Below are 24297 nucleotides of genomic sequence, written 5' to 3' on the forward strand. Positions count from 1 at the left end.
GTTACTGCTCATGTAAATTGTTCTGATTAGCCTTTTCCCAAAGGAAAAAAATATATTTTAAGAACATTTTTCTTGGTTATGCAAACATTAAGGGAACACTGCATTACATAATTTTGAAGGAAAGTCCACATTTTGAGATATAAACTCGCAATGGCAAAAAGAAAGATAAAAAGTTCTGGTTACCTTTTTATGTTTTTTACAAGAACGCAAAATTGTGAGATGTAAAGTTAGAATTTTGAGACTTTAACTTGCAATTGTGAGTTTATAACGACATAAAGTCAGTTTTGAGAAGAAACGTCTGAACTGTGAGACATAAGCTTGAAATGGCAAGAAAAAGTCAGAATTAAAGTTGCAGTTAACTTCTTTGTTTGTTTTTTTCATGTCATGGTGGAAGCAAGAAGAAAGTCTGAATCGTCAGATAAACTCACAATTGCAAGAAAATATTGCCAAAATATTTACAGTTTACATCTCACAATTCTGACTTTGTCCGTATTCATCCACTATTGTGGACTGGATAGGTTCTTCATGGAACCATCAGTTCCAATAAAGAACCTTTTTTTTTAAGACTGTAGAAACACATCAGCTCTCTTTTTCAGCCTTGAGTTTTAACCCAGAATATTCTTCGAAGCTTGTCTCTAGCGGCCATTTTCCTCTCTGTAATCACAGTGTGGCCGTACAGGAGGGTTTTTATGGCTCCATCTGAAGTTTGAGTGTTGAGAAGTGAAGTTGGAAACCGTGATTGTAATCAGAGAGCTGTCGCTTTAAAAGCTGCCGGGTAAAACATATCTGACAGCCTTGAGCGTCGCCCTCACCGGCAGCCCAGTGCTACAGAGCCCGTGATAAATGAACAGATTTCCAGTGCAGGAGTGAATATTGCCCCTCACGGTCCAGCAGCGGGACGGTAACCGAGAATTGATTATTTTTGGGGTCGAACGCGCATAAAGGAGCTTCTGCATTACGGTATTGATTCCTCCCCGCAGAGCCGCATTTTATGCGCCCGGACGTTTTTAATGCGCTCATCTTTGTTGTGTACCGTAACGGCATCTTATGGCATCTTGTTTACTGCTGTGATGAGGAGACGCCGCTGAGCTCTTCATCATTTCCCAATTGGCTTCCTTAAAATATAACACAGTGGCAGGCTGTCCGTGGCGTCCGGATCGCTCTCGGCTAATGAGACCCTCCGGCTACATATGAAGAGACCTGATTATTGGTGTCTGGAGCACACGGGAGACCTTCTGCACCTGTCTGATTCTGAGCACCGTCCTAAACCCTAGTGAGATGCTGCGGGGTCTAATTTGAATTCTAATTTGGTCCAAACAAGGTTTCTTTGTATAGAGAAAGTGCCGATTAGGCCTAAACATGTTGTCTAAGTAGGCAGCGGCGCATTGGGGACTAGATCAGATCTCGTCACATTCTCCTCTAGCCTTAGAAGTGAGACGATGAGAGCTAAAATTAATTATGCCACTTCCATGACTTTTTATCTCATAATTTTGACCTTTTTCTTGTTTCTTGTTCTGACATTCTTGCAATTGTAACTATGTAATTAAAACGTAATTGTGACTTATAATCATAATTCTGATTTTTTTTTTTTTTTTTGAAAGAGCAGCATGAGCGTTCAGCTAAACGTCGATAAAGTATGCTATTGATGAAAGTGTTCACTTCTGGCTCATTTCTAGCACAACTGCCTCGTTCTAAATGACTGTGGTTGTTTCAGGTCTGTTTGTTATGGGCGTCACGAGTCGTGCAGAAATGACATCTCTGCGGCTTCGTGCCTCCTCTGGCTGCCGTTCCTTCGCTTTCCGCCTCTGTGGATGAATTTAGTGTCGCACGGCTGCCAAACTCACCGATAAAATCCATGAGCAGGTGCGTTTCCACTCCGATATCAGATATAGGAGATCTCAGGAGCTCCGCTAATAAACCTGATCTCCTGCTGGAGAGAAACACACACACACACACACGGGCCGGCTTATCTGAGCGGATATGACAGGAAAAATACTCCAGAGTGGGACAGGAGTTTAATGGAAGAAGTAAAGTTTTGTTATTGGGGGCAGAGATAGGCTTTGTGATTAATTAAATCTGTCTCTCTCGCACTGAAGTGAAAGTTGCTGGCCTGTGACTAATATTTATGAGTCTCGGCCACATCTGACATTTTCCAGCACTTCTGAACTTCTTTTTCTCTGTGTCTGTTAAAAGTCATTTCTATTTGGTTTTATAGTTCCCTCTATTGCTGTACGAATCTATTAAGTTAAAAATATACTCAAAAGCAATTTATACAGAAGCAGTACCAGAAGTAAAGAAAAAAATATTTAAAAGGATTAAAAAAAATAATAATTGCAAGACAACGTCAAAATTCTGAGTTTCAATGTCATAATTCAGATTTTATTAGCATTTTTTATCTAATGTGGTGGAAATAAAGTGGAGGAAGTCTTTTGTTATGTCAGACGAAAACTAAAACAGTAAATGACAGCATAGAGAAATAGGTTTGTGTTAAAAGTTGCATAAAAATATCAAAATATTTTATTTATTTTTATTTTTTAAATTGATACAATTAATAATTGTATAATTATTTAAAATGTATACAATAGTCCCAATGTATTAATGATTAAAAAAAATTAAGATATTAGTAAAAATTATATTTAGGAAAAAGTGTGGGCCATAAAAATAACATTTTCTTGAAATAAGATGAACTGTAAATTAACTAAAATCAAGTGTTAAAAAACTACACTTATTTATCTCAGTAGTTGACAAAGCAGCATTTTTCCTTTTTGTTTAGTTTAACTGAAAGATCTACAATAACTGAAGCTAAATAAACTAAAATTAATTTTAAAAAGAATAAAAGATACAATAAAAAATATGACTAAACCTTGAACTAAAATGAAAGTGTAAACAGAAAAAGAAAAGAAAAATCTAATTAAAAATGATCTAATTAAAGATATTATATTGTATTTATTGATTCTAAATGTATTTAAATAGGTGCAAACTCACATTCAGAATATGATGTAATCTAATCGTTTGTTCCAAGGTTTTTTTTTCCAAGAACAAGACATTTCTAAGAAGTTCTTAATGAGCATTTTGGAGGCTTTCTCTCGTCACTGACAGTAATCTGACCGAACGGAGCCAGCCGTCTCGTGATCGGTGTGTTTTTAGGAAGGTCGTTAATGAGGATCTACTTGACTGACGGAATAACAGGTTGTGATCTGCATATGAATGCGCTGTAAAAAAATCCCACCTGATTCAATCCCTTTGATCCCAGAAACGCGAATAATCTCACCGGCACGCTTTCTCTTCCTTTGCTAATAGTCTGGAAACGTCGTCCTCTGACCTTTAGACTGTGGAGAATATGAAGATGTAAAGCGTCTAGCGACTTTCCTTCAGGGCCGATCCGTCACGAGCGCCACGGATGCTTTGGGTTTTTGCTAGAATTAAATTAAGCTTCCCTGGGCTGTTTTCCTGGAAACAGTTTAAGTCCAGATTAAATCACAGCGTTTTTCCATTGAAAATCTTTCGGGAGCCAAAGGCAAACCTCTATGTTGTTGTTTTCATTTAGTTTAGCCTAATGCGTGCTCCATATTTTCACTTTCTATGTCTTTTATTCCTGTCTGTAAAGCATTTATACTTCAACAGCTCAGTTGGATTATTATTTCTGAGATACTATATATTTTCTAAGCGATTGGATTTTCACCAGCTGATAAAACGGGCAAAAAAATCTCATAAAACTTCAAAGGAGAGACACAGAAATACAAGAGCGAGACTAAAATAACTACAAGCTTCACTTCATAAAGATGTCTGGCCTTTCTTAAGATCCATCTCGTAGAGATCAGCCGTTAGTACGCCGTGCGAGGTTCATTTGAGCCGAGTTTCTGGCGTTTCTGAGGGTCAGAGATGCTCGTTTGCTTCTCCAGATGAACGTTATGGGAGATCCAAGGTTTGAGATCCAAACCTTCACAGCTCCGACGAGAGAAGAAAAGAGATTATAGATATTAAATATTCAGAATACATGCACTTTTATTACAGATGAGTGAGTTTCAAGAGGTCATATTTTACTTTTCCCAATTCACTTATATTGTTAGTCAAGGAACCGAAAACAGATAGAGTGAATTCATTTTTCACCTGCTTTTAAACCCTTAAGTTACTTAATTAGACTGTTTTTGTGCAGTTTTACTCTCTAATTGGCAAACCTGTTTCTGGACAGGAGACACTTCCGATTTCAAACAAACTTCTAGAAACATTGTGGGAACGTTGCACGGAAATGAATCTAAATGTATCAGTATGTCGCCGTTAGAACGTTTGAGCGGGTTGCTAAGTTACAGGCTGTCAATCATAAACTCCCTCATTAAATATTCATGACCTGTGTGGAGTCATTCGGCATACGGCATGAAGACGGAGAGTTTCAGGAGTCGTGCCGCAGGTTTCGTTCGTTTCTGCTGCTGTTTATGTGCGTTTAGAGCTTCTTCATCTGAATTAGTAATGAAACGCAGTTTAATGCTCGGCTGACTTTCTATTAGTTGTGCTGTTCTCAGCCTCTCTGCTAATAAAGGCTGCTCTTTGATCAGGTAAACATCCTCTCAGAATGCAGTCAATTCACTTTCTGTGAGACCGTCTTCATTCACTGGAGGAACAGCGGGAGACTCTGGAGTGTCCGGTCAACTTTAATCTGATCTTTAACTCCAAGAACCTTAGACTTTTACAGCTTTGCACACTGATATATTGTACTACTCTGAAATTCTGTTTCTAGTAAACTGCTAAACACAGTATGCTGTACTCGAAATGGGAATTAAATGTATGCACAACCTGCTACATTTGCATATATTATGCATACAAATGTCCAGAGCACACTGACAGATACTGTATCCCACAATGCAATGCATTTGGTTTGACCTTCCATTTCCAGTGTGACAAATGAATGGGAAACAAACAACCACAATCTCCCACTCAGGCTTCTAAAAAAACAAAAATAAGTATTTTAAAAAATAATTATTATATGTGACCGTGGACCACAAAACCAGTCATAAGGGTCAATTTATTTTTATTAAATGAAATAAAACATCACTTGAAAGCTGAAAATAAAAAAATATAAATATTGAGAATATCGCCTTTAAAGTTGTCCAAATGAAGTTTTTAGCAATGCATATTAATAATCAAAAATTAAGTTTTAATATTTACAGTAGGAAATTGACAAAATATCTTCATGGAACATGATCTTTACTTAATATCCTAATAAAAAAATTGACAAATTCTGAGCCATACAATGTATTTTTGTATTTTGTATCCTTTTGCTACAAATATAGCTGTGCTGCTTACGACTGGTTTTGTGGTCCAGGGTCATCAGGGTGTATATTGTGCAGTGTACAATATACTAGGATTCTGATCTTTAAATTCATGAATCTTGATGTAAAATGTATTCTAAAAAAATATATTTTATATAATTTTTAATTATAGTTCAGGAATATATTATTTAAAAAAATATTATTGTATATAAAATTATTTTATAAATAGTATAAATATTATTATTAATATAAATATTATATTTGTTAAATATTGTATTTTATTTGATAAATATTATACAAATATTTTTTGAAGTATATAAAGTGAATTTAATGAAGCCTCAATAAAATGTATTAAAGAGAATACTATAAATAATAAAATTATAATAATGATAATGTAATATAAAAATTATGTGATAAAATATATATATATATATATATATATATATTAAAAATCTTTTAAAAAAGCATAAAATCATAAAAATTATAATCTCTTGACAGTGATGAGAATTACCAAAAAAGAGAAAAAAAATAACACTGAGATGTACAGTAATTTAAAAATAAAAAATTATAATGTACAAAAAACACTAATTGTCAAATAACAGGCTTTACTATGTTTACTGTCAAAAGTATGAATTGTTTTGTTCTTAAGATTATGCGGTGAAATACGTGCTAATATTTTTTCATGAGTTCATCTCAGACTGTGTTTTTCTCTCTAACCCTTCAGTCTTTTTCTGTGTGGGTGATCTGGATCTGTGTTTTTCTTGCTCAGTTGGGTCTGCGTTGGGTGACTAGTTTAGACAGGTCGGAACCGCCCCGTCTGAGAGCCGCACACGCTTGATTAAACGCCACCGGCGCGCGCGCGCCCGAACCGCGCGTCCGACGGCCAGTCATCACGCCCGCGAGCTGCGCTTTATCTTAGAGACAGCGCGAATAATCAGCATTCATCTCGTGTTTGCTTTAATGTTTCAGGGAATTTGATGATGTTTCATCAGCAGTGCTGAATTGAGTCTTAACCACGTCCCATTTCGCGCGCTTTCTGTCTCTTGTCTCTCCGAGTTTAATTGCCTTTGAGCGCGCGCACCTGCAATTAAGCTGTCAGACGCTCGCGGCCCCCACGGACTGTCTCTCTCTCCCTCTTTCTCTCGACGATCGTCACCTCACTGAAATCACGCTGAATGCATTTATTTTAGTCTGTGGAAAAGCGTGGCTGTCCAAAACATTTTGCCATTAGTGTGATTATCTCGCTCCTGCGAGCAAGACGCGTCCGTCTCTCTGCAGATGCAGGTAAAGTAAATGTGCTGTCAGTCAGTTCAGCGTTTACTGTATTAGCACACGCTGCTGTCAGCGTTTGATGACAGATAGAGTCCGTTATGTGCAGTTAAAGTTCTCATATCATGGTTTCCTGTCATTACTTTCCTGAGCTTCACCTGTCAAGGTTTCTTGTTATAAGCAAGAAGCATCAGTTGGTTTTTGCTGCTATGCTGTGTTTAAAGATATAGTTCACCCAAAAATGAAGTTATCTTCTGTTGAACACAAAAGAAGGTATTTTGAAGAATGTTAGTTCCTGGGAACCACTGACTGTAAAAAAAAATGCTGTAAAAAATACTGTAAATATCCATTTAAAACGTTTTTGGAATGTTAAGAGAACGTTCCGTTTTTTCATTTTGCAGTCATTTTGAGAATGTTACTTTTGAATCCAAACATTCTAGTAACATTAAAAAAAAACGATTGATGAATATTCAAATTATGAGAATGATATTAAAGTACAGATAACTTCAAAGGAGCATTTTTATTGACATTACCCTCAATACAAAGGTTTAAGTTGTGCAGATTAGATTGAAGCTCTCAGCTGTTCAGCATGAGCTGCTTTAGAGTCTAGTTTCAATAAATGCTTTTTTTTTGGACTGAAGAGGACGATTTAAGTCCTAAAAGTTACAGTGTGTTTTATAGTGCCCTGAATTATTTAATTTAAAAAGATTTCTCTTGTGAGGACTTTTTAGCACTTTGTCAAGGGGTGTCTTTTTTCTAGGTATATATGTGCTACGGAAATAAAAAAAATGCTATTTCTGAATGTTCTCTTTTGAAATGTTTTAAAAACATTTTTGGAATGTTAAGGAAACATTCCATTGTTTCATTTTGCAAACATTATGAGAATGTTACTCTTGAATGTTCTCTAAATGTTCTGAAACTAGTAGTAACATTTACAAAAAAACTATTCCATGAACAATATGTAAAGAATATTTTCATGCTAACCTTGTGAGAGTGATGTTAAAGTACAGATAACTTAAAAGGAACATTTTTATTGACATTGCTCTTAATTGTGCAGATTAGCTTGAAGCTCTCAGTTGTTGTTCAGCATGAGCTGCTTTAAATGCTTTTTTTTGGACCGGAGAGGACGATTTGAGTCCTGAAAGTTACAGTGTGTTTTATAGTGCACTGAATTATTTAATTTAAAAAGATTTCTCGTCTGATTACTTTTTAGCACTTTGTGAAGGGGTTTCGTCTCTTGAAAAGCAGAGGAGAGACCACTGAGACGACTGGGTTTTTATTAGAGCAGCTCTGTTTTCCCTGCACACTCTCTCTTTGTTCTGTCTCAGTGTTTTTATTGCTGTGATTCATGGCCATTCAGTCCCTGTGCTGTTCTTCTGAGACTGTGGGAGAAACAGAACAGCAGACCAGCCTTCACCACCACCATCATCATCGTCATCATCATCATGTATCTGTGACCCCAAGTGATCCAGTCTCTCTCCTCGCACTCTTGAGTTTGTGTTAATCATCTCATCTGGGCCCTCGCTGGTGCTGTATGTCTGTGTGTGTGTGTGTTGATCTTTGACTCTTCCACTGAGAAACACTATTTAGTAGCTGCTGTTTCTCACTCTGTGTCCCAGTTCACATCCTTATACTTTACTGGTCACATACTTTGGCGTATGTAGTATGCTATTGGGACATACTGTTTAAATTTTTAAAAAGCAGAAAACAAAATGGAAATAGCTAGCCAGCAATGGAGATTAAAATACAAACTAAGCAAAAATTGAATAAAAGAAACAAAGTACAAGATATATGACATACATTTAAATCTTGATTGCGTTTACATGTAAATATGTGCATCTGTTTAAATTCCCACAAAAGCTGAACAAAAATTCTTCCAGTATTGTTAATAGAACACTTGTTCAGAGTTGTCTGATCTTTAATGTCCTCACAACACACATCGTTTATGGAACATTTTTGTCTACCATTTTTTTTAATTATACTTTTTAAAGAACATTCAGAACAGTAAAAAGTAACATTGTTTCTGAGTGTATATATTTTTTCTTGGTTATGCAAATGTAAAGGGAACATTCCAATGTATAATATTGCAAACATCATGAGAACGTTACTTTTGAATGTTCGGAATGTTCTGAAACAAGAAGTAACACGTAACAAATTTCACAGGACAAAAAGATCCCATGAGTGATGTATAGATCATGTTTTTGTACTGACATTTTGAGAACATTATTAAAGGAGAAGCTCACTTCCAGGACAAAAATTTACATATTATAGGTTTTTTAAGAAAACATTTCAGGATTTCTCTCCGTATAGTAGACTTCTATGGTGCCCCCAAGTTTAAACATCCAAAATGTAGTTTAAATGCAGCTTCAAAGGGCTCTATAATGATCCCAGCCGAGGAATGCAGGAAACAATCGGTTATTTTCAAAAGAAAAAAAGTGTATATACACTATAGATTTATATATTTTTTTAACCTTAGATGCTCGTCTTGTCTAGCTCTGTGTGAACTCTGTGTATTCCGGTTCATGACAGTTAGCGTAGGTCAAAAAACTCCCATCTCATTTTCTGTTCCAACTTCAAAATCATCCTACATCGTTGTTTTACCTTTTTTTATACATTTGAACAGCATTTGATTTTGGTATGTTCACTTATTAAACACTGGGTCGGTACTTCTGCAGTGATGTGGGTCGATTTTAAAGTTGGAGGAGAAAATGAGATGTACCTCTTTACGACTGAAGAAAGAAAGACATGAACATTTGTGAAAGACATTTGTTCTGGAAATGAACTTTTCCTTTAAAGACCAAATAACTATGAACAAAATATTCCATTAATGTAATTAAAAAAAAAAAAAAAAAAGTCCAATTCCATTCCAATCTTGCATACTGATTTAGGCTACATTGTGTGCCAGTTGAACTAATGTTGTCGCTCTGCATGTGTCTGGATGTGTCGGTGTCTGTAGGTCAGGTTTCATGTCAGTTGCATGTTACCGGAGACAAACAAGCAGTTTCACGCGGTGACTCGAGGGTGATTTACCGTATACAGGGCTGGTGTCTTAGATGTTGTTCTCCATCGCACTCTTTCATTCGGTTTAAAAGCAGATAAACCGGTGCTTTTATACGCAACATCACGGTGCAGCAATTACAGCTATTCAGAGACACAAAGCCAACAATCGCAAGACATTTACATATCTGAGGTTCACAGCGGCAATTACTTCAAGGGGCTCACAAGAGCGCCCACCTGGATTCAAACCCAAACAACACCTTAAAGTATTCTCTGAAGAAGAGAATCCCGTGTTGGCAGATGGAAACACGCTCCAGTAGCGCCATCAATGGGTAAAAGGAGCATCTCGAAAAAAAATACATCTGGCGCTTCTGGATTCAACTGAGGAGAAACGCTGGAAAATCTCCAGCTCCTCAGATGGTTCTCCTGGGATATCAGATCAGATCTTAATGTCTCAAATTGTGCTTAGATTGACCAACATCGCAAAGTCCCAAATGTGTGAAGCTGCTCTGAGACAATCTGAATTGTGTAAAGCGCTATAGTAATAAATGTGACTTGACTCATTTGGGTTTGTTTTTATGGCATCCCAAGGACTTTTAGCAGAAACGGCTTTGATAAATATCTGAGAAGAGCGCTGATATTTTCCTGTGGACTCCATCATGTTTGTATTCTGTAGTGGTTGGACGCAGAGCCGTTCTGGGATCAGCGCTCGTCGGCAGGTTCTTCTGTGTTTACCTGCGCGGTGACCCGTCGCTACACTGATCTCGGAGCACCTGGGAAGCGTCTTGAGCGGATCTTGTCGTCCCGGGGCGTCCCGTGTGAGATCTGAGCCATCTGTGTGCCGCAGGACATTCGCAGCATCTGCCGGCACTCAGTACAAACACAGCAGAGACCCGGAGCGCGTGTGATGCGTTTTAATCAGCTGGCGATGTGGGCCAGAGCTCGGTTAAAATCACACCAGCTGTTCTCATTCGGCTGCTGTTTCTCCAGTCAGACTCACCTGCTGCATCGACTGCTTTTACCTTCACTGAGCTCTTAAGAATTTAAGTTCTTTAACTGGCATCTGCTTCTATGAAGAATGAAAATGTGCTCACTCTCAGGCCATCTAAGATGTAGATGATTTTTTTGCAGCATTGCATCACTTGCTCACCAGGGGATCATCTGCAGTGAACGGGTGCCGTCGGAGAGTCCAGACAGCTGATAAAAACATCACAGTAATCCACAAGTAACCCACAACACTCCTTCAATCCTTCAATTAACATCTTGAGATGACAAATCCATCAGTAGGACTTTTTAAACTAAAACAACAGTCCATAGTAACGCTTCCGCCGATGAAAAAGTGTTCTGAATCAGGACAGAAATCTGCACAGGTCAAGCACTGATTACAAACCAAAACAGCTGTAAACAAATATGTGGCTGGATTTTGATGTGAGAGACAACACTTTCACTGGAGGAAGCATTATTATTGATTATGGATTGATATATTTTAGTTTAAAACATCTTGATGTATTTGTTGCAGCTTTTGTCTTCTCAAGACATTAACTGGTGGACTGGAGTGGTGTGGATTACTTGTGGATTAATGTGATGTTTTAATCAGCTGTTTGGACTCTCATTCTGACGGCACCCATTTACTGCAGAGGATCCATTGGTGAGCAAGCGATGCAGTGCTACATTTCTCCAAATCTCACCTACATCTTTGATGGTCTGAGGTCTTCATTTTTGGGTGAACAATACTGGCTGCCTTCATCTTCAGCACTCCGTCTAGTGTCGAGAAGTTCAAACTTGCTTTTGTTTTGACTGTAAAGTGTGTTTGTGCATGTTTATTTATACGAAACAGCACATTTCTAAGTGTAATGTGTGAACATGTGGTGAGGTTTAAGGGTGATTGTGGTGGAGTTTAAGGTCAGTTTACTGAACTCTTGTTTTGTCTGAACTTCACATTCTCCTGCAATCTGTCGCCAATGAAAACAGCCGTTTGCTGGAAGAACAGAGTCTGTGAATTCCTGAGCCGACACTGAGACTGTTTTCATGCAGCACTGGACGCTGATGGTAAATGTCCAGAAAAACAACACATCTAGACAAATTCATATGAAGCACAGTGTGTGTGCATTCATCCTGCTGACAAAACTATGTGACAAATATAACAAAACTTCTTCTTTGAGGTGCACGCAAAAGTAAAAGGAATGGAGTTGTAATTACATTTATCACTTTTTTACATTTGCTGAAGAGTATGCTTTAATACTTTGGGGTTTATAATAGTCGGGTTTATTGTAATCAGACTCCAGATGTACTATTAATGCTATTATTATAAACTATATTTAGTAATGCCATAAATGGCTGATCTGGATGCTACAGAAAGCTGGTGCTCTTGAATTTGGTGTCTGTGAAAAAAAACAGGCAGATTGCCTTTGAGTTTAGATGATTTCCAGATGAAACACTCTCACACACACGCGCATTCCAGCCCGTCAAAGAGGGAGGAGAAATAGGTAGTATGTTGAAGGAAAAGGAACAACAGGAGGAGGCTTATGTAGCCAGACTCTCTCTCTCTCTCTCTGTGTGAGCTTCTGTTTATTTACCGCTGAGCACGTCGGTTACTCGGCCTGGCTGAGAAGCAGCAAGAGAAGAGGAGAAACAGGATGACGGCCCTCCGGATTCTGTCTGTGTCTGCGCTGATGTGTCAGATGTCCATCACTGCGTCTCTGCACTGGAGGAAAGGTACGACAGGAGACACTTACACCACATCAGTGCACTGGTTACATCAGATCACTCACAGAGAAAGCGTGAGCAGTTACAATCTGCGCGCCTTTGCTTAAATGCTTGAAATGAGTTTTGTAGACACACAAACTGTGCCAACAAAGTTGAGAAACATCTGAGATGGAAAATAAATGAAATGTCTCCGGAGCTGTGAATGAGAAACACTGTAGCACATTTTGTTGTCAGAATACATATTTTGTTAGAAATTAATATGTGGTGTCCAGAGTATGGAAGCTCATTTCAATTTCATTTCAGAATAAAAAATTTAAGTTTGAGTTTATTTCCAACAATTCTTGCCAGAAATGGCAAGATTCAAACTTGCAGTTCTGAGAAAACTGAGGCATAATTTTAAATTCTGAAAAATACGGTCCAAAATTTTTGTTGCAAAATTGCAAAGTTTGCATTGTGAGACATAAACTCAGAATTGCAAGAAAAAAGAATTATGCAATAATTATGATATTTTAAAATTCCCTAACTGTTTTAAACAGGATTCCAAACCATTGTTATTTTTGTTAACTAAAACTAAAAGATTTTATTTTAGCTAGTTGCTAAGGGAAATATATATAATATATAGGAAATATATCATTTTCATATACTTTGGCAGAGTATTTAAATAATTAAAAATGTACAGACATTAAAAAAACTTCAAATGAAAACAGAAAATCTAATTCAAAATAACAAATGCTATAATAGTATCTCAATGAAGCGTGTTTGACCTGCAGCCAGAGCTTGAGTCTCTGACCTCCAGAGGAACAAACACAGCGGATGTGATGGATGAGTTTGTGTCTGTTGTTTGTGGGACGTGAGGCGCTAATCATGTGAGATTGGTGACCTTGCGCTTTTACAGTGAGATCTGTGGAAGCGAGCGTTCGGCGGCCTCCGCAGGCCCAGATGACGGGGGCCGATAACGGCGGGATGCTCACGGTGCCAGTGGCGCACTGTCTCTGTGTATCTGCTTTGGCATTTCATTAGATTCCTCCCCCGTCCAAGGGCACAAGCCGGGCCTCTGGTGTCCATTTGGACTCAAAGTCAAGTGTTTTTGTGAGGTTTTGCTGGGATTTTATGAGGCGTAGCTGCAGCCGCTAACAGAGATGTTCAATTACTCCAGTGCTTGTAGGACGTTCACCTCTGAGTGGAATTTGGCAAAGCGGCAGCAAACAGTTTCCACCTCGCAAGTCCTTTAATCAAAACAAAGTGCTAATGACACGCACTGTGAGTGTGTTTTACTGGAGTGTTACTGTGAAATCACTGGGATAAACACTCAAATAAAGCATATTCATTGGCTCTTTGCAGCATTTTACATTCACTTTGTTTCTCAACAACCTTTTTTTTTTTCAATTTATCGGGTTGTTGAGTTGCAGCATGCTTCTTTATGAGATTACATTTCTGAAAATTACATTTTTTGTTCTTTCTGGGTTTTCTGGGTAGTTCACTATGGGATAATTTTTGTGCCAATAAGAATGAACGTAACTTTATAAAACTGAACGTAACTTTCCAAGAAACGATTAAAAATATGCCACTGCAAAAGAAGAAAAACACAATGAAAATGAAAAAATGAACTCAGTCGCACGAATTTAACATGCTCTTCAAATATGCTTTATTCTTTGTTAATGATTTTCAAAGAATCGTTTTCGGGAATCATGGATTCTGAATGCGTTGCCACAACTTTCGCTTATGCTTCGCAAATTTTCGTTTGCTGTTTTGGCACAAACCTCTCGTGGGGGCGGGCTTAACAGCGATCTACTCTGATTGGCTAATGAGCTTTTGATGGACAGTTGCTCTCTGACCTGGAAGCACGGACGGTGACGTCAGTGGCGCAATACGTCGTGCTTTGTTTATAGAAACTATCAGAACTGTTGCACACTGTACATGAATAAAACTTTTATCGATGTTATTGATTAACGTTACTTTAGCAACACGAACTTACTTCAAGCTGCCCTGAGGGACAAGCTGAGGTGGAAGATGATGCTGCTCCGTGTCTTTCCTGGGTGCTCATCTTTAGAATCTAAGAGACGACCGTAGGTTAAATACTAATAACATTAATACTTAATATAAACAAAGCACGACGTATTGCACACCGCAACAGCTTTCCAATATGTGCGCCACTGACGTCACCGTCTGTGCTTCCAGGTCAGAGAGCAACTGTCCATCAAAAGCTCATTAGCCAATCAGAGTAGATCGCTGTTAAGCCCGCCCCCACGAGAGGTTTGTGCCAAAACAGCAAACGAAAATTTGCGAAGCGTAAGCGAAAGTTGTGGCAACGCATTCAGAATCCATGATTCGCGAAAACGATTCTTTGAAAATCATTAACAAAGAATGAAGCATATTTGAAGAGCATGTTAAATTCGTGCGACTGAGTTCATTTTTTCATTTTCATTGTGTTTTTCTTCTTTTGCAGTGGCATATTTTTGATCGTTTCTTGGAAAGTTACGTTCAGTTTTATAAAGTTACGTTCATTCTTATTGGCACAAAAATTATCCCATAGTTCACCCCCCAAAAAAGAGATATTTACTTACCCTATACTAACCTACATATTTTTTTCAGTAAATGAGATTTGTGAGGAACGTTCTTGGAATGTTCTTCCAGTAACGTCAATAGAATGTTATCTGGCCTTTATTAATGTTCTCAAAATGTTAGCACAATAATATTATTTATTAAAGCAACAAGCCCCGTCGGCGCCAACAGCCCTGTGGGCAGCGCCATTGCACTCCGGGCGTCCCGTGTTCAATCCCCATATCTCTCTCCCACTTTGCTTCCTGTCCTTTCTGATCTGTCCTGTCGTAATAAAGGCAAAATGCCAAAATAAATCTAAAAAAAAAAGAAAAGCAATAAGCCCCAAGAAGAAACTCTGCTATGCGTCATGCCTAACAACACGCCTTAGCTGTTATAAAGCGCTTTTCACGATACAAATCGTTGCAAAGCAGCTTTACAGAAAATTAAAGTTTCTACAATATATTTAGTAGTGGCTTACTAGAATAAATTCACTGTAAACCACGGCCTCACAGGGCTTACTTCTTTTATAAAACAGTTATTCCATATATACGTAGTAAGGTTTCACAAAATAAAACAGAGCAAATAAAGAAAAAAAAATTCTTCTACCAAACAGTGTAGTTCCTCAGAAACGGTTGCGGTTGCAACAAAGTGGTTGCCGAGCAACACACAGATGTAAACAAAGGTGCATGTTTTAGAGTAATTTACAACAGCTTTGAACGCAGCTCAACCAATCAGAATTAAGGACCAGAACTATCTGTTCTATAAACATCACTAATGGAATGTTTTTTCTGGAAACATTTTTTTAAATGTTACAGTTGTTTTAGAATGTTCATAGAACACTGAAAAATAACATCCCATAATGTTTGCAAAATGATGAAATGGAATTTGCACAACAATTTTAAAAACTGTATTTGTGTTCACAGAGAACATTCAGAAATAATGTTTCATTAACTTAACTTTATATATATATATATATATATATGTGTGTGTGTTTGGTGTGAGTGAGCTTTTTTTAATGTCTCTTCTGCTCACCAAGGCTGCGTGTATTTGATTAAAAATACAGTAAAATTATGAAATATTATCACAATTTAAAACTTTAAAACTAAATGATTTCTAAGTGATTATATAGTAAAATGTAATTTATTGCTGTGATGAATTTTCAGCATCATTACTCCAGTCTTCAGTGTCACATGATCCTTCAGAAATCATTCTAATATGCCGATTTGCTGCTCAAGAAACATGTTGAAAACAGTTGTGCTGCTTCATGTTTTCATGGAAAAGATTCACAGAAATAGAAATCTTAAACTGTTGAGACTTTTGATCAATTCAATGCATTGTGAATTGAAGTGTTAATCCTGCTGCACAGAGACATTTCAAATGGCCTGTATTTCTGTGAGTGTGTGGTTTATCATTCAAAACACACACGGATACTTTCATCCAGCTGTTTTTCTGGGGGAAAAAATTCAGAATTTCTAAAGAGTTTTCCTCAGAAAACCAGTTGGATGTTTTGGTGAGGGGACATCATCCGCACGCCTGCGTCTCATTTCCATGGAAGTGCGGCGGTCACGAGGAGAAGATTTGGCGGCGGCTGCAGGCTGTGGCTCGACTGTGTTTATGAGCTTTTAAAGGTCAGTTTAGAGCAGGAGGATCAAGTTTGCGAAGGTGAGAGTCTGAGGACCCACCAACACACATCTGCAGCTGATCGGTACAAACAGATGTGGAATGTCTGTGATGTTGGCGACATCCTGAGCGGATCAAACACGTGACCGGCTCCCGTCAACCTCGACTTGTTTTTGGTTCAAGTGTCTTGTTCCAGTGAGTTTCTCTTCCCTTTCAACTAGCTGACTTCACTTGCTAGTTGTTTGGAGGACTAATAACGGATCTATACTTAAAATATATCATCCTGCGTTATTCGGCTTCATCAGATCAGTGTCTTTCGGCTCCAGGCCTGTAATGCAGATGTTAAAAGCAGTCTTCATGATGGAACGAGACCAGTATCTTTCGGCGACAGGCGCCTCGCTGTCAGTCGCTGACATGCGCACAAGACACATAAATGCTCAGCTGCTGAACACATGCGCTAAAACGTGTAAAAACCGTGCGTTACAGGAAATAAACAACACTGCAAAAATGTTTGTAATTGTAACGATAAATAAAAGACTGTTAAAGACAACAAAACTTGGCAATATATACAGAGAAAAACTAAGAAATGTAATTTTAGTCAAATTCTGGTAAATGCTAACAGGTAACACTCTTAGAGGGTTTTTTTTTTTTAACAATGTTTTATAAACATTAGCACAAAAACATTATTAATACATCATTCACTGAACATTTTTCCTGAAAGGTTTCCTGAAAGGAGAAGTCCACTTCCAGAAAAACAATTTACAAATAATTTATTCACCCCCTTGTCATCCAAGATGTTCATGTCTTTCTGTCTTCAGTCGTAAAGAAATTATGGTTTTTAAGGAAAGCATTTCAGGATTTTTCTCCATATAATGGACTTCATTGGTGCCCCGATTTTGAACTTGTATGTTTAAATGCAGGAAGAAGGGTCTTATCTAACAAAACAATCTGTCATTTTTTTCGGAAAATAAATTATTTCATACTTTTTAAGCACCTAAGTTTTTCGCCATACTCAGTACACAGACGATGAACTTACACGTGATTTGTGGTAGTGATGGGAAGTTCGGATCATTTTACCGACTCGGACCTTTGAGTCTCGTTCAGCAAAATGAACGAATCTTTTTTTTCCGAGTCATTTCGTTCATTTTAGCAAAATATGATTCAAATGTTACGTGTTACTTCCCTAACACATCTATCGCTTACACAAACGTTGATCACACTACAAACAAGACAAAACTATAATGCTATAAGAAACAGAAAAGATTCATTCATTGTTTACCTGGGTCTTTATGATTAGCTCACCTCACTTCTTATCTGACAAGTTTTCGGGTTTGAGTCGTTCGTTCATCACGTGACAGCCCCATAAGATGAACGAACGATTCGAAAAACCTGAAGACTCGAAACAGGTGAACTAATTCCAGTAGGATGTTGCGCATGCGCGACTGAACAAATCACTCCCCGAGACGATTCGTTCTTCCCTAGTCACATTGAAGATTCATTCAAAATGACAGAATCGTTCAAGAACGACCCATCACTAATTCGTAGCATCATGGACGCACATCCCAGAGCCTGTGCTACACCAGCTTTTGTGCTTAAAATGAATAGAATTTTTTATTTTTTCGAAAAAAAGACAGATCGTTTTGTTAGATAAGACCCTTCTTCCTTGGCTGGGATCGTTTAGAGCCTTTTGAAGCTGCATTTAAACTACACCAATGAAGTCCATTATATGGAGAAAAATCCTGAAATGTTTTCCTCAAAAACCATAATTTCTTTACGACTGAAGACAGAAAGACATGAACATCTTGGATGACAAGGGGGTGAGTACATTATTTGTAGATTGTTGTTCTGTGGACTTCTCCTTTAAAGCATTTTTCCTTAAAGTGTTTTTAAGGGTTTTTTAGTATATTATAAAGGTAATAATAATAATAATATTTAAAAAAACAATTTATGAATTTGATTTCTTAACACTATTAAGGAAATATACACCTTTTTAATGTAAATTTTATTTCAGTCTGTAAAACTTAAAATGTTGCTATGTATTTTTCACAGTACATTCTTAAAAATAAAGGTGCTTTAAAATGTTCTTCACAGTGATGCCATAAAAGAACCATTTTTGGTTCCACAAAGAACCATTCAGTCAAAGGTTCTTTAAAGAACCATCTCTGCCCTACCTTTTTATAATCTGAAGAACCTTCTTTCTCTTTATGGAACCATTTAGACAAAAAAGGTTCTTTTTTGGCATCATGAAGCACCTTTATTTTTAAGCGTGTAAAGTTCTGGCAACCACAGCTGCTGATTTATTGTTGTTATTTCATGTTTTTTTTTTTCATTAACCTGACCCACTCCGACATAAGCCATGCCTGCTTCTGTCTGAACATTAACATTGGCTTTAGTCTGAGAATCTGCAAGTTAAAGTTATTTTGAGGCGACTGCACTGTGAATCGCTGTGGAGAACCTAAACCAGCAACACTTCTTGCCTTGCTGTGAGAATTTCTGCTGGATTTCGAGTGTGTGATCAGTCACATAACACATTACCCATGATCCTCTCTGTCTCTCAGCTCTTTTCCCATCAGCCTTCAGAGTGAAGCGAGGGACGCCAGCGCTGCTCAACCCCACGTTTCAGAAATCAGCGGAGGATGCCAGCCTTCTGTATGAGGTACGGTTCACGCTGTTGTGCAATATGCCGTGATATTCACACATAACAAAGAAAAATCTCACATTCCGTGCATTTAATATCTCAACTCTTTCTCCAAGACAGCAGTGAAATTAAATGGAGATTATAGAGCACATTAAACAGCATTTTGTAACCCATTTACTTCAGTAATATGATATGATTTCAGAGTCAAACAAAATATTCAAACAGAATTGCATGTTCTATGAGAATAGTTTTTATTATAGTTAACTAAAATGAAACATTTTGTTGTTGAAATAAAGAAAAATGTTATAAAATGTTTTGAAAATGCCAAAACAGGGTTATAATAATTAACTAAAACAAACAAACAAACAATAAATAAATAAATAAATAAACATTTTATTTTAGCTAGGTTCCAATGCATCCATTTTCATTTGCATTTAGTTTAACTTGATGTAGTAAAATGAGTAAAAACAAAAGCTGAAACTAAAAATGAATAGAAACTGTAATGACAATAAATAAATAAAACTGAAAAAATAACAATAAAAACTGATTCAAAATATTAATTAAAACTGTAATAGTCTCTCAATGATACCAAAATAGATGTCAAAAATGTCTCAAACTATATTTAAACTATTCCCAAATTGTAATGGCCAAGATGGCAATATATGCAATCAAAAGCTTTCAGTATGAGCTCAGATAAGTCTCATCAGTTTCTGTCAAGCTCAGAATCACCTGTGTCTGTTTTATTTTCTCACAAGGAATTTTAGGACAAACTGAAGTTTGCTGAGCACTAAAACTTTCATCTGTGTTGTTTATCTGCAGTGTTTTTCAGCATCTTTGGTTGAATGAAGGAAGCGATCAATAGCTCAGCTCTTATTAGCTCTTCATACACTCGAGTTTATTCAGTTATCGAGCTGTGCTAAGCTCTGCAATCTCCTGAGCTGTCAGATCCATCAGCCACTCCATACTGAGAGATATGTGACATCTCCGTTTAGATTCAATCCAAAAAACAAAAAGAAATATTAATATTCCAGCATTGTGGCTCTGAATGACTCTGCATGATATCAGACACAAACTAAAGACTGTCGATCGGCCTCATCGTGCACTAAAGACAGATTGAACAAGACATCAGACTGAACTCTCATCAGATAGCAGATATGAGGTTCTGCAGAATCATCCATAACAGCTGTTTTATTGAGCTCTCGGTCGGCTGAACGTCACTGAATCAATGGGAGCAAATCAGGAGTTCATTTGTATTCCGGTGCTTCTTTTAAAAGATGCTTAATATTCAGTAATACTATCAGCTGGACTGCGCTGACACTGTTGAATGTGAACGAAACTAAATGGCGCTGGATCATGCCCAGCTAACGGGAAATGTTCTCAGAACTTCTGCTAAGTAATGAACAAACATTCTTCCAGTAATAGCACGTTCATTCAGAGTTATCTGCTCTTTATTAAAGGAGAAGTCCACTTCCAAAACGAACATTCACATATAATGTACTCACCCCCTTGTCATCCAAGATGTTCATGTCTTTCTTTCTTCAGTCTTAAAGAAATTATGTTTTTTGAGGAAGACATTGCAGTAGTTTTTCTTCTGGACTGATACGGTGCCCCGAGTTTGAACTTCCAAAATGCAGTTTAAATGTGGCTTCAAACGATCCCAAATGTGGTTGTAAATGATCCCAGCCGAGGAAGAAGGGTCTTATTTGGTGCAGCGATCGGTTATTTTCATTTTTAAAAATACAATTTAAATATTTTTTAATCTCAACCGCTCATCTTGCCTTATCTCTCTCTGAACTCAAAATCATCCTACATCGCTGCAGAAGTACCAACCCAGTCTTTGCAAAGTGAACATGCAAAGAAGATCAAACACCGATAAGACAGGTAAAACAGCGACCCTTCTTCCTCGGCTGGGATCATTTACAACTGCATTTGGGATCGTTTGAAGCCGCATTTAAACTGCACAGTAGTTTGGGCCACTTTATAGCAAAAATCACATTTTTATAATAACCGATGAACTTTGAGAGCGTTATTAAACTAAACTGAACTAAGCTGAAGATTGATAGTATTGGCTTTTGCAAAGCTGCTTAACAGCACAAATTGAATTTGTTACATTTTTCAACATTAATAGGCTGCTGATATTTTCCCAGGTAACAAAATCTGTTCTAAGAACATTTTGCTAACGTTCCCATGTAGCCTACTTATTAAAACATTATTTCTGAATGTTATCTGAATGTTAAAAAAGTTTTTAAATGTTATGCGAATGTTAAGGGATCATTCTATTTTAGAATTTTGCAGACAATACGTTGCAAATGTTACTTTTCAATGTTCTCTGAACATTCCGAAACAAGCAGTAACATTTAAAAAATGTTACGTGAACATTGAACTAAAACATTAAAAAAAAAACATTCCATGAACAATGTAAATAATAAATAATGTTTTGAGAACATATTAAAGACCAGATATTTTAAACAAATCTTTAATTACTGTTACTTTCGAAGAATGAACATTGCCAGAAGTTCTGAGAATGTTGGCTGTTAACTGGGTTCTTGTTTGTTTCTGTGTTATTTGAACAAATGAGGTGAATTTTTTTTGTTATTTGCGATGGTTTTGTTTCATAGGTGCTGTGGTCAGGAGGATACATGGATGCGGTGAACGGGACGCTCCACATATCTGACGAGGAGCTGGCGTCCATGCGGAAGCTGGAGGTTCTGGAGGTCCTGTGTGAGGATGTGCTTCCCAGAAGCCTCTCTGAGATCCAGCGGCTCGGTGCTCAGCTGGATCTGCGTCGTGGCTCGCTGCGGATGGACGACTTTGAGCGCACCGTCCTCACGATGGTGTTTACGGCTCAACAACTCCAACATACCAACCCCGGCCACCAGAGAGAGCTGTGGGCGAACGCACTTGTACAACTGTATAAAGCCATTAAAGGAGACCTGCGGCCCGAGTCGAATAAAGCTGCGGATGACTGACTGAAGACACTGACAGGAGCGACTCATGTCAGCCCACTGCAGTGCTTCTCAACTGGAGGACTGAGACACAAAATAGGTTGCAGAACTGTCCCAGCTAACAGGGGACGTTCTGGCAACGTTCTGTCAAAGTTGAACAAAGGTTCCTACAGGAACATTAATAGAACGTTCGATCAAAGTTATCTGGTCTTAGTAGTTTCAGAGAACATTCAGAAGTAATATTCCCATGTTTGCACAATGATAAAATAGAATGTTCCCTTAATGTTTTCGCTAACATTTCGCAACTTGTAAAACATTCTTAGAACATATTTTTATTAGCTGACGTTCTGATCGCAGATATCAGAGGAAAGAAAAAAAAACAATGCTAAATGTAAATAATGAAATATAATCATTTAGAGCTAGTCAAATTAGACAATGTCAATAATTGCAATGCAATTTATATTTCTTTTACATAATATTTGTAAAATCAGAAGTAAATAATTTGAAAATGAATGAATATTATATTTGAAGTCTCAATGAATCTGAAAATAAACAGCTTTATAGTTAGCAACTTCTTAATTCTGTAATCCTTCTATAGTATTTTTCATGAATAAGCTGTCAAAAACAAAGTGTAAAAAATAAAATGAAAAACAAAAACTAAATGGCTTTTTTATTATATTTATTTTACAACATACAAACATTACAAAATTTGATTAAAAAAAAATCTGTAAAATAAGCAACTTAAAATACTTGCAAAATTAGAAATAATTTGGAAATGAATTTGAACTTGATCAAAATGTATCTAAAATAAACATTTATAGTTTAGATAGCACCTTATTTCTGTAACTATTATAGTATTAAAACACAACAAATTCTAAAAAAAATTAATTAATTAATTAATTTAATTAAATTAAAACATAATTCTCAAAAAAAGTGAACAAACCTCCATAAAGTAAAGGAAAATACAGTCCAAACTTGCAACAGCACTTAAAAAAGTGTTGTTGTTTTTAATTATTAAAATGCTCTTTACACTAAGAAGAAATGGTCCTTTAAATAAGAACTGGTTCTTTCTTTCCAAAAGATTTTCCTCTATGGTATTACTGTGAACAACATTTATTCTGAAGAGGATCAATATGGTTTTGACCCATTGTAAAATCTGGTTCCTGTGCAAAACTGGTTGAGAAGCTCTGACTGTACTGTACATCTCTAATTACAGTGTGGGTAGATGAATATGATGTGCATCTTAAGGACTGTGTTTGCATAAGTTCACCTTCACAATGACAGATCGAATTCTTTGCATAAACGTGTTGTTGGTCCAGGCCGCAGTCAAATTTGATGGCACATTATGCTGCAGAATGAGCTCTGGTGTCCTTGCGAGGCTTGTCATTTTTTCCTGAGATAATGCATCTCCTAATAGAATCATTATCACGTCCTTGACCGTGTTTGCCTGGCATTTTCGCCTGGAAATATTCCCAGTGGCACATCAGAACCTGCTCTCCGCTCGGCTGAAATCTGTGGTCGGGAGAAAACGTCGCTGAGAATGTGACTGATATTAAAGTTAAAACTTCACAGCTTCTTCACCGCGTTAAACGAGCCCCCCTACATGAGACAATAAATGACTCGAGTTTGCACTTCACCGGTGTTTTATTGAACACCTCAGGCAACGTTTCAGCATCTGCCACCTGAGCAAAAGCGTTATGAGACAATGATGATGATGATGATGAACAAATGATCAAAACCCAGTGCGTCCAGGCTCAGGAATTCCTCCAAGTATGTGTGTGTTTGTTATGTGTCCATAGTGCCATCTACAGGACACGAATATGATCGTTTTGTGGAATTCAAATAGTTAACAGTTATTAGAAACTTGTAAACACGTACATAAACATATATGAACATTTGCGAGCTTAATGTCACCAGTAAAAGTTTTCTTTCTTTTTTCTTTCATATCAGATGTTTCTCAGGTTTATGACGGTTACGGTTGTAAAAATTACCTTCTTGAATAATGATTATGTACATCTGTATGTTTTGAAATGCACATCTTTTTATTTGTAAGTCTAAGGGAAATTTCTGACAAATACATACAACAATAAATATATCGTTCAACATATATATAAAAATGTGATTAATGATAGATAGATAGATAGATAGATAGATAGATAGATAGATAGATAGATAGATAAACAAATAGATTAAACAACATAGAAAATGACAATAAAAGATTGTGAACAGTAACATGAAATGAACGTATAAACGGAATTCACCTAAAGCGGCATTAAATAAATGGGTTTAAACTAAACATTGATGTTTGACATGT

General features: G+C 37.1%; 1 protein-coding gene across 1 annotated transcript; it reads left to right on the top strand.

Moving 5' to 3' along the window:
• The first annotated feature begins 12062 nt into the window (after nucleotides 1-12062).
• LOC127163705 (protein FAM180A) lies at nucleotides 12063-24255 on the top strand. Its single transcript, XM_051107043.1, has 3 exons — nucleotides 12063-12248; nucleotides 18959-19056; nucleotides 21657-24255. Exons 1-3 carry the CDS (start codon nucleotides 12170-12172, stop codon nucleotides 22005-22007), a joined length of 528 nt encoding a protein of 175 aa, XP_050963000.1. The 5' UTR covers nucleotides 12063-12169; the 3' UTR covers nucleotides 22008-24255.
• The last annotated feature ends 42 nt before the right edge of the window (nucleotides 24256-24297 follow it).

Source organism: Labeo rohita, chromosome 4 (assembly GCF_022985175.1).
Source record: "Labeo rohita strain BAU-BD-2019 chromosome 4, IGBB_LRoh.1.0, whole genome shotgun sequence".
Taxonomy (NCBI): Eukaryota; Metazoa; Chordata; class Actinopteri; order Cypriniformes; family Cyprinidae; genus Labeo; species Labeo rohita.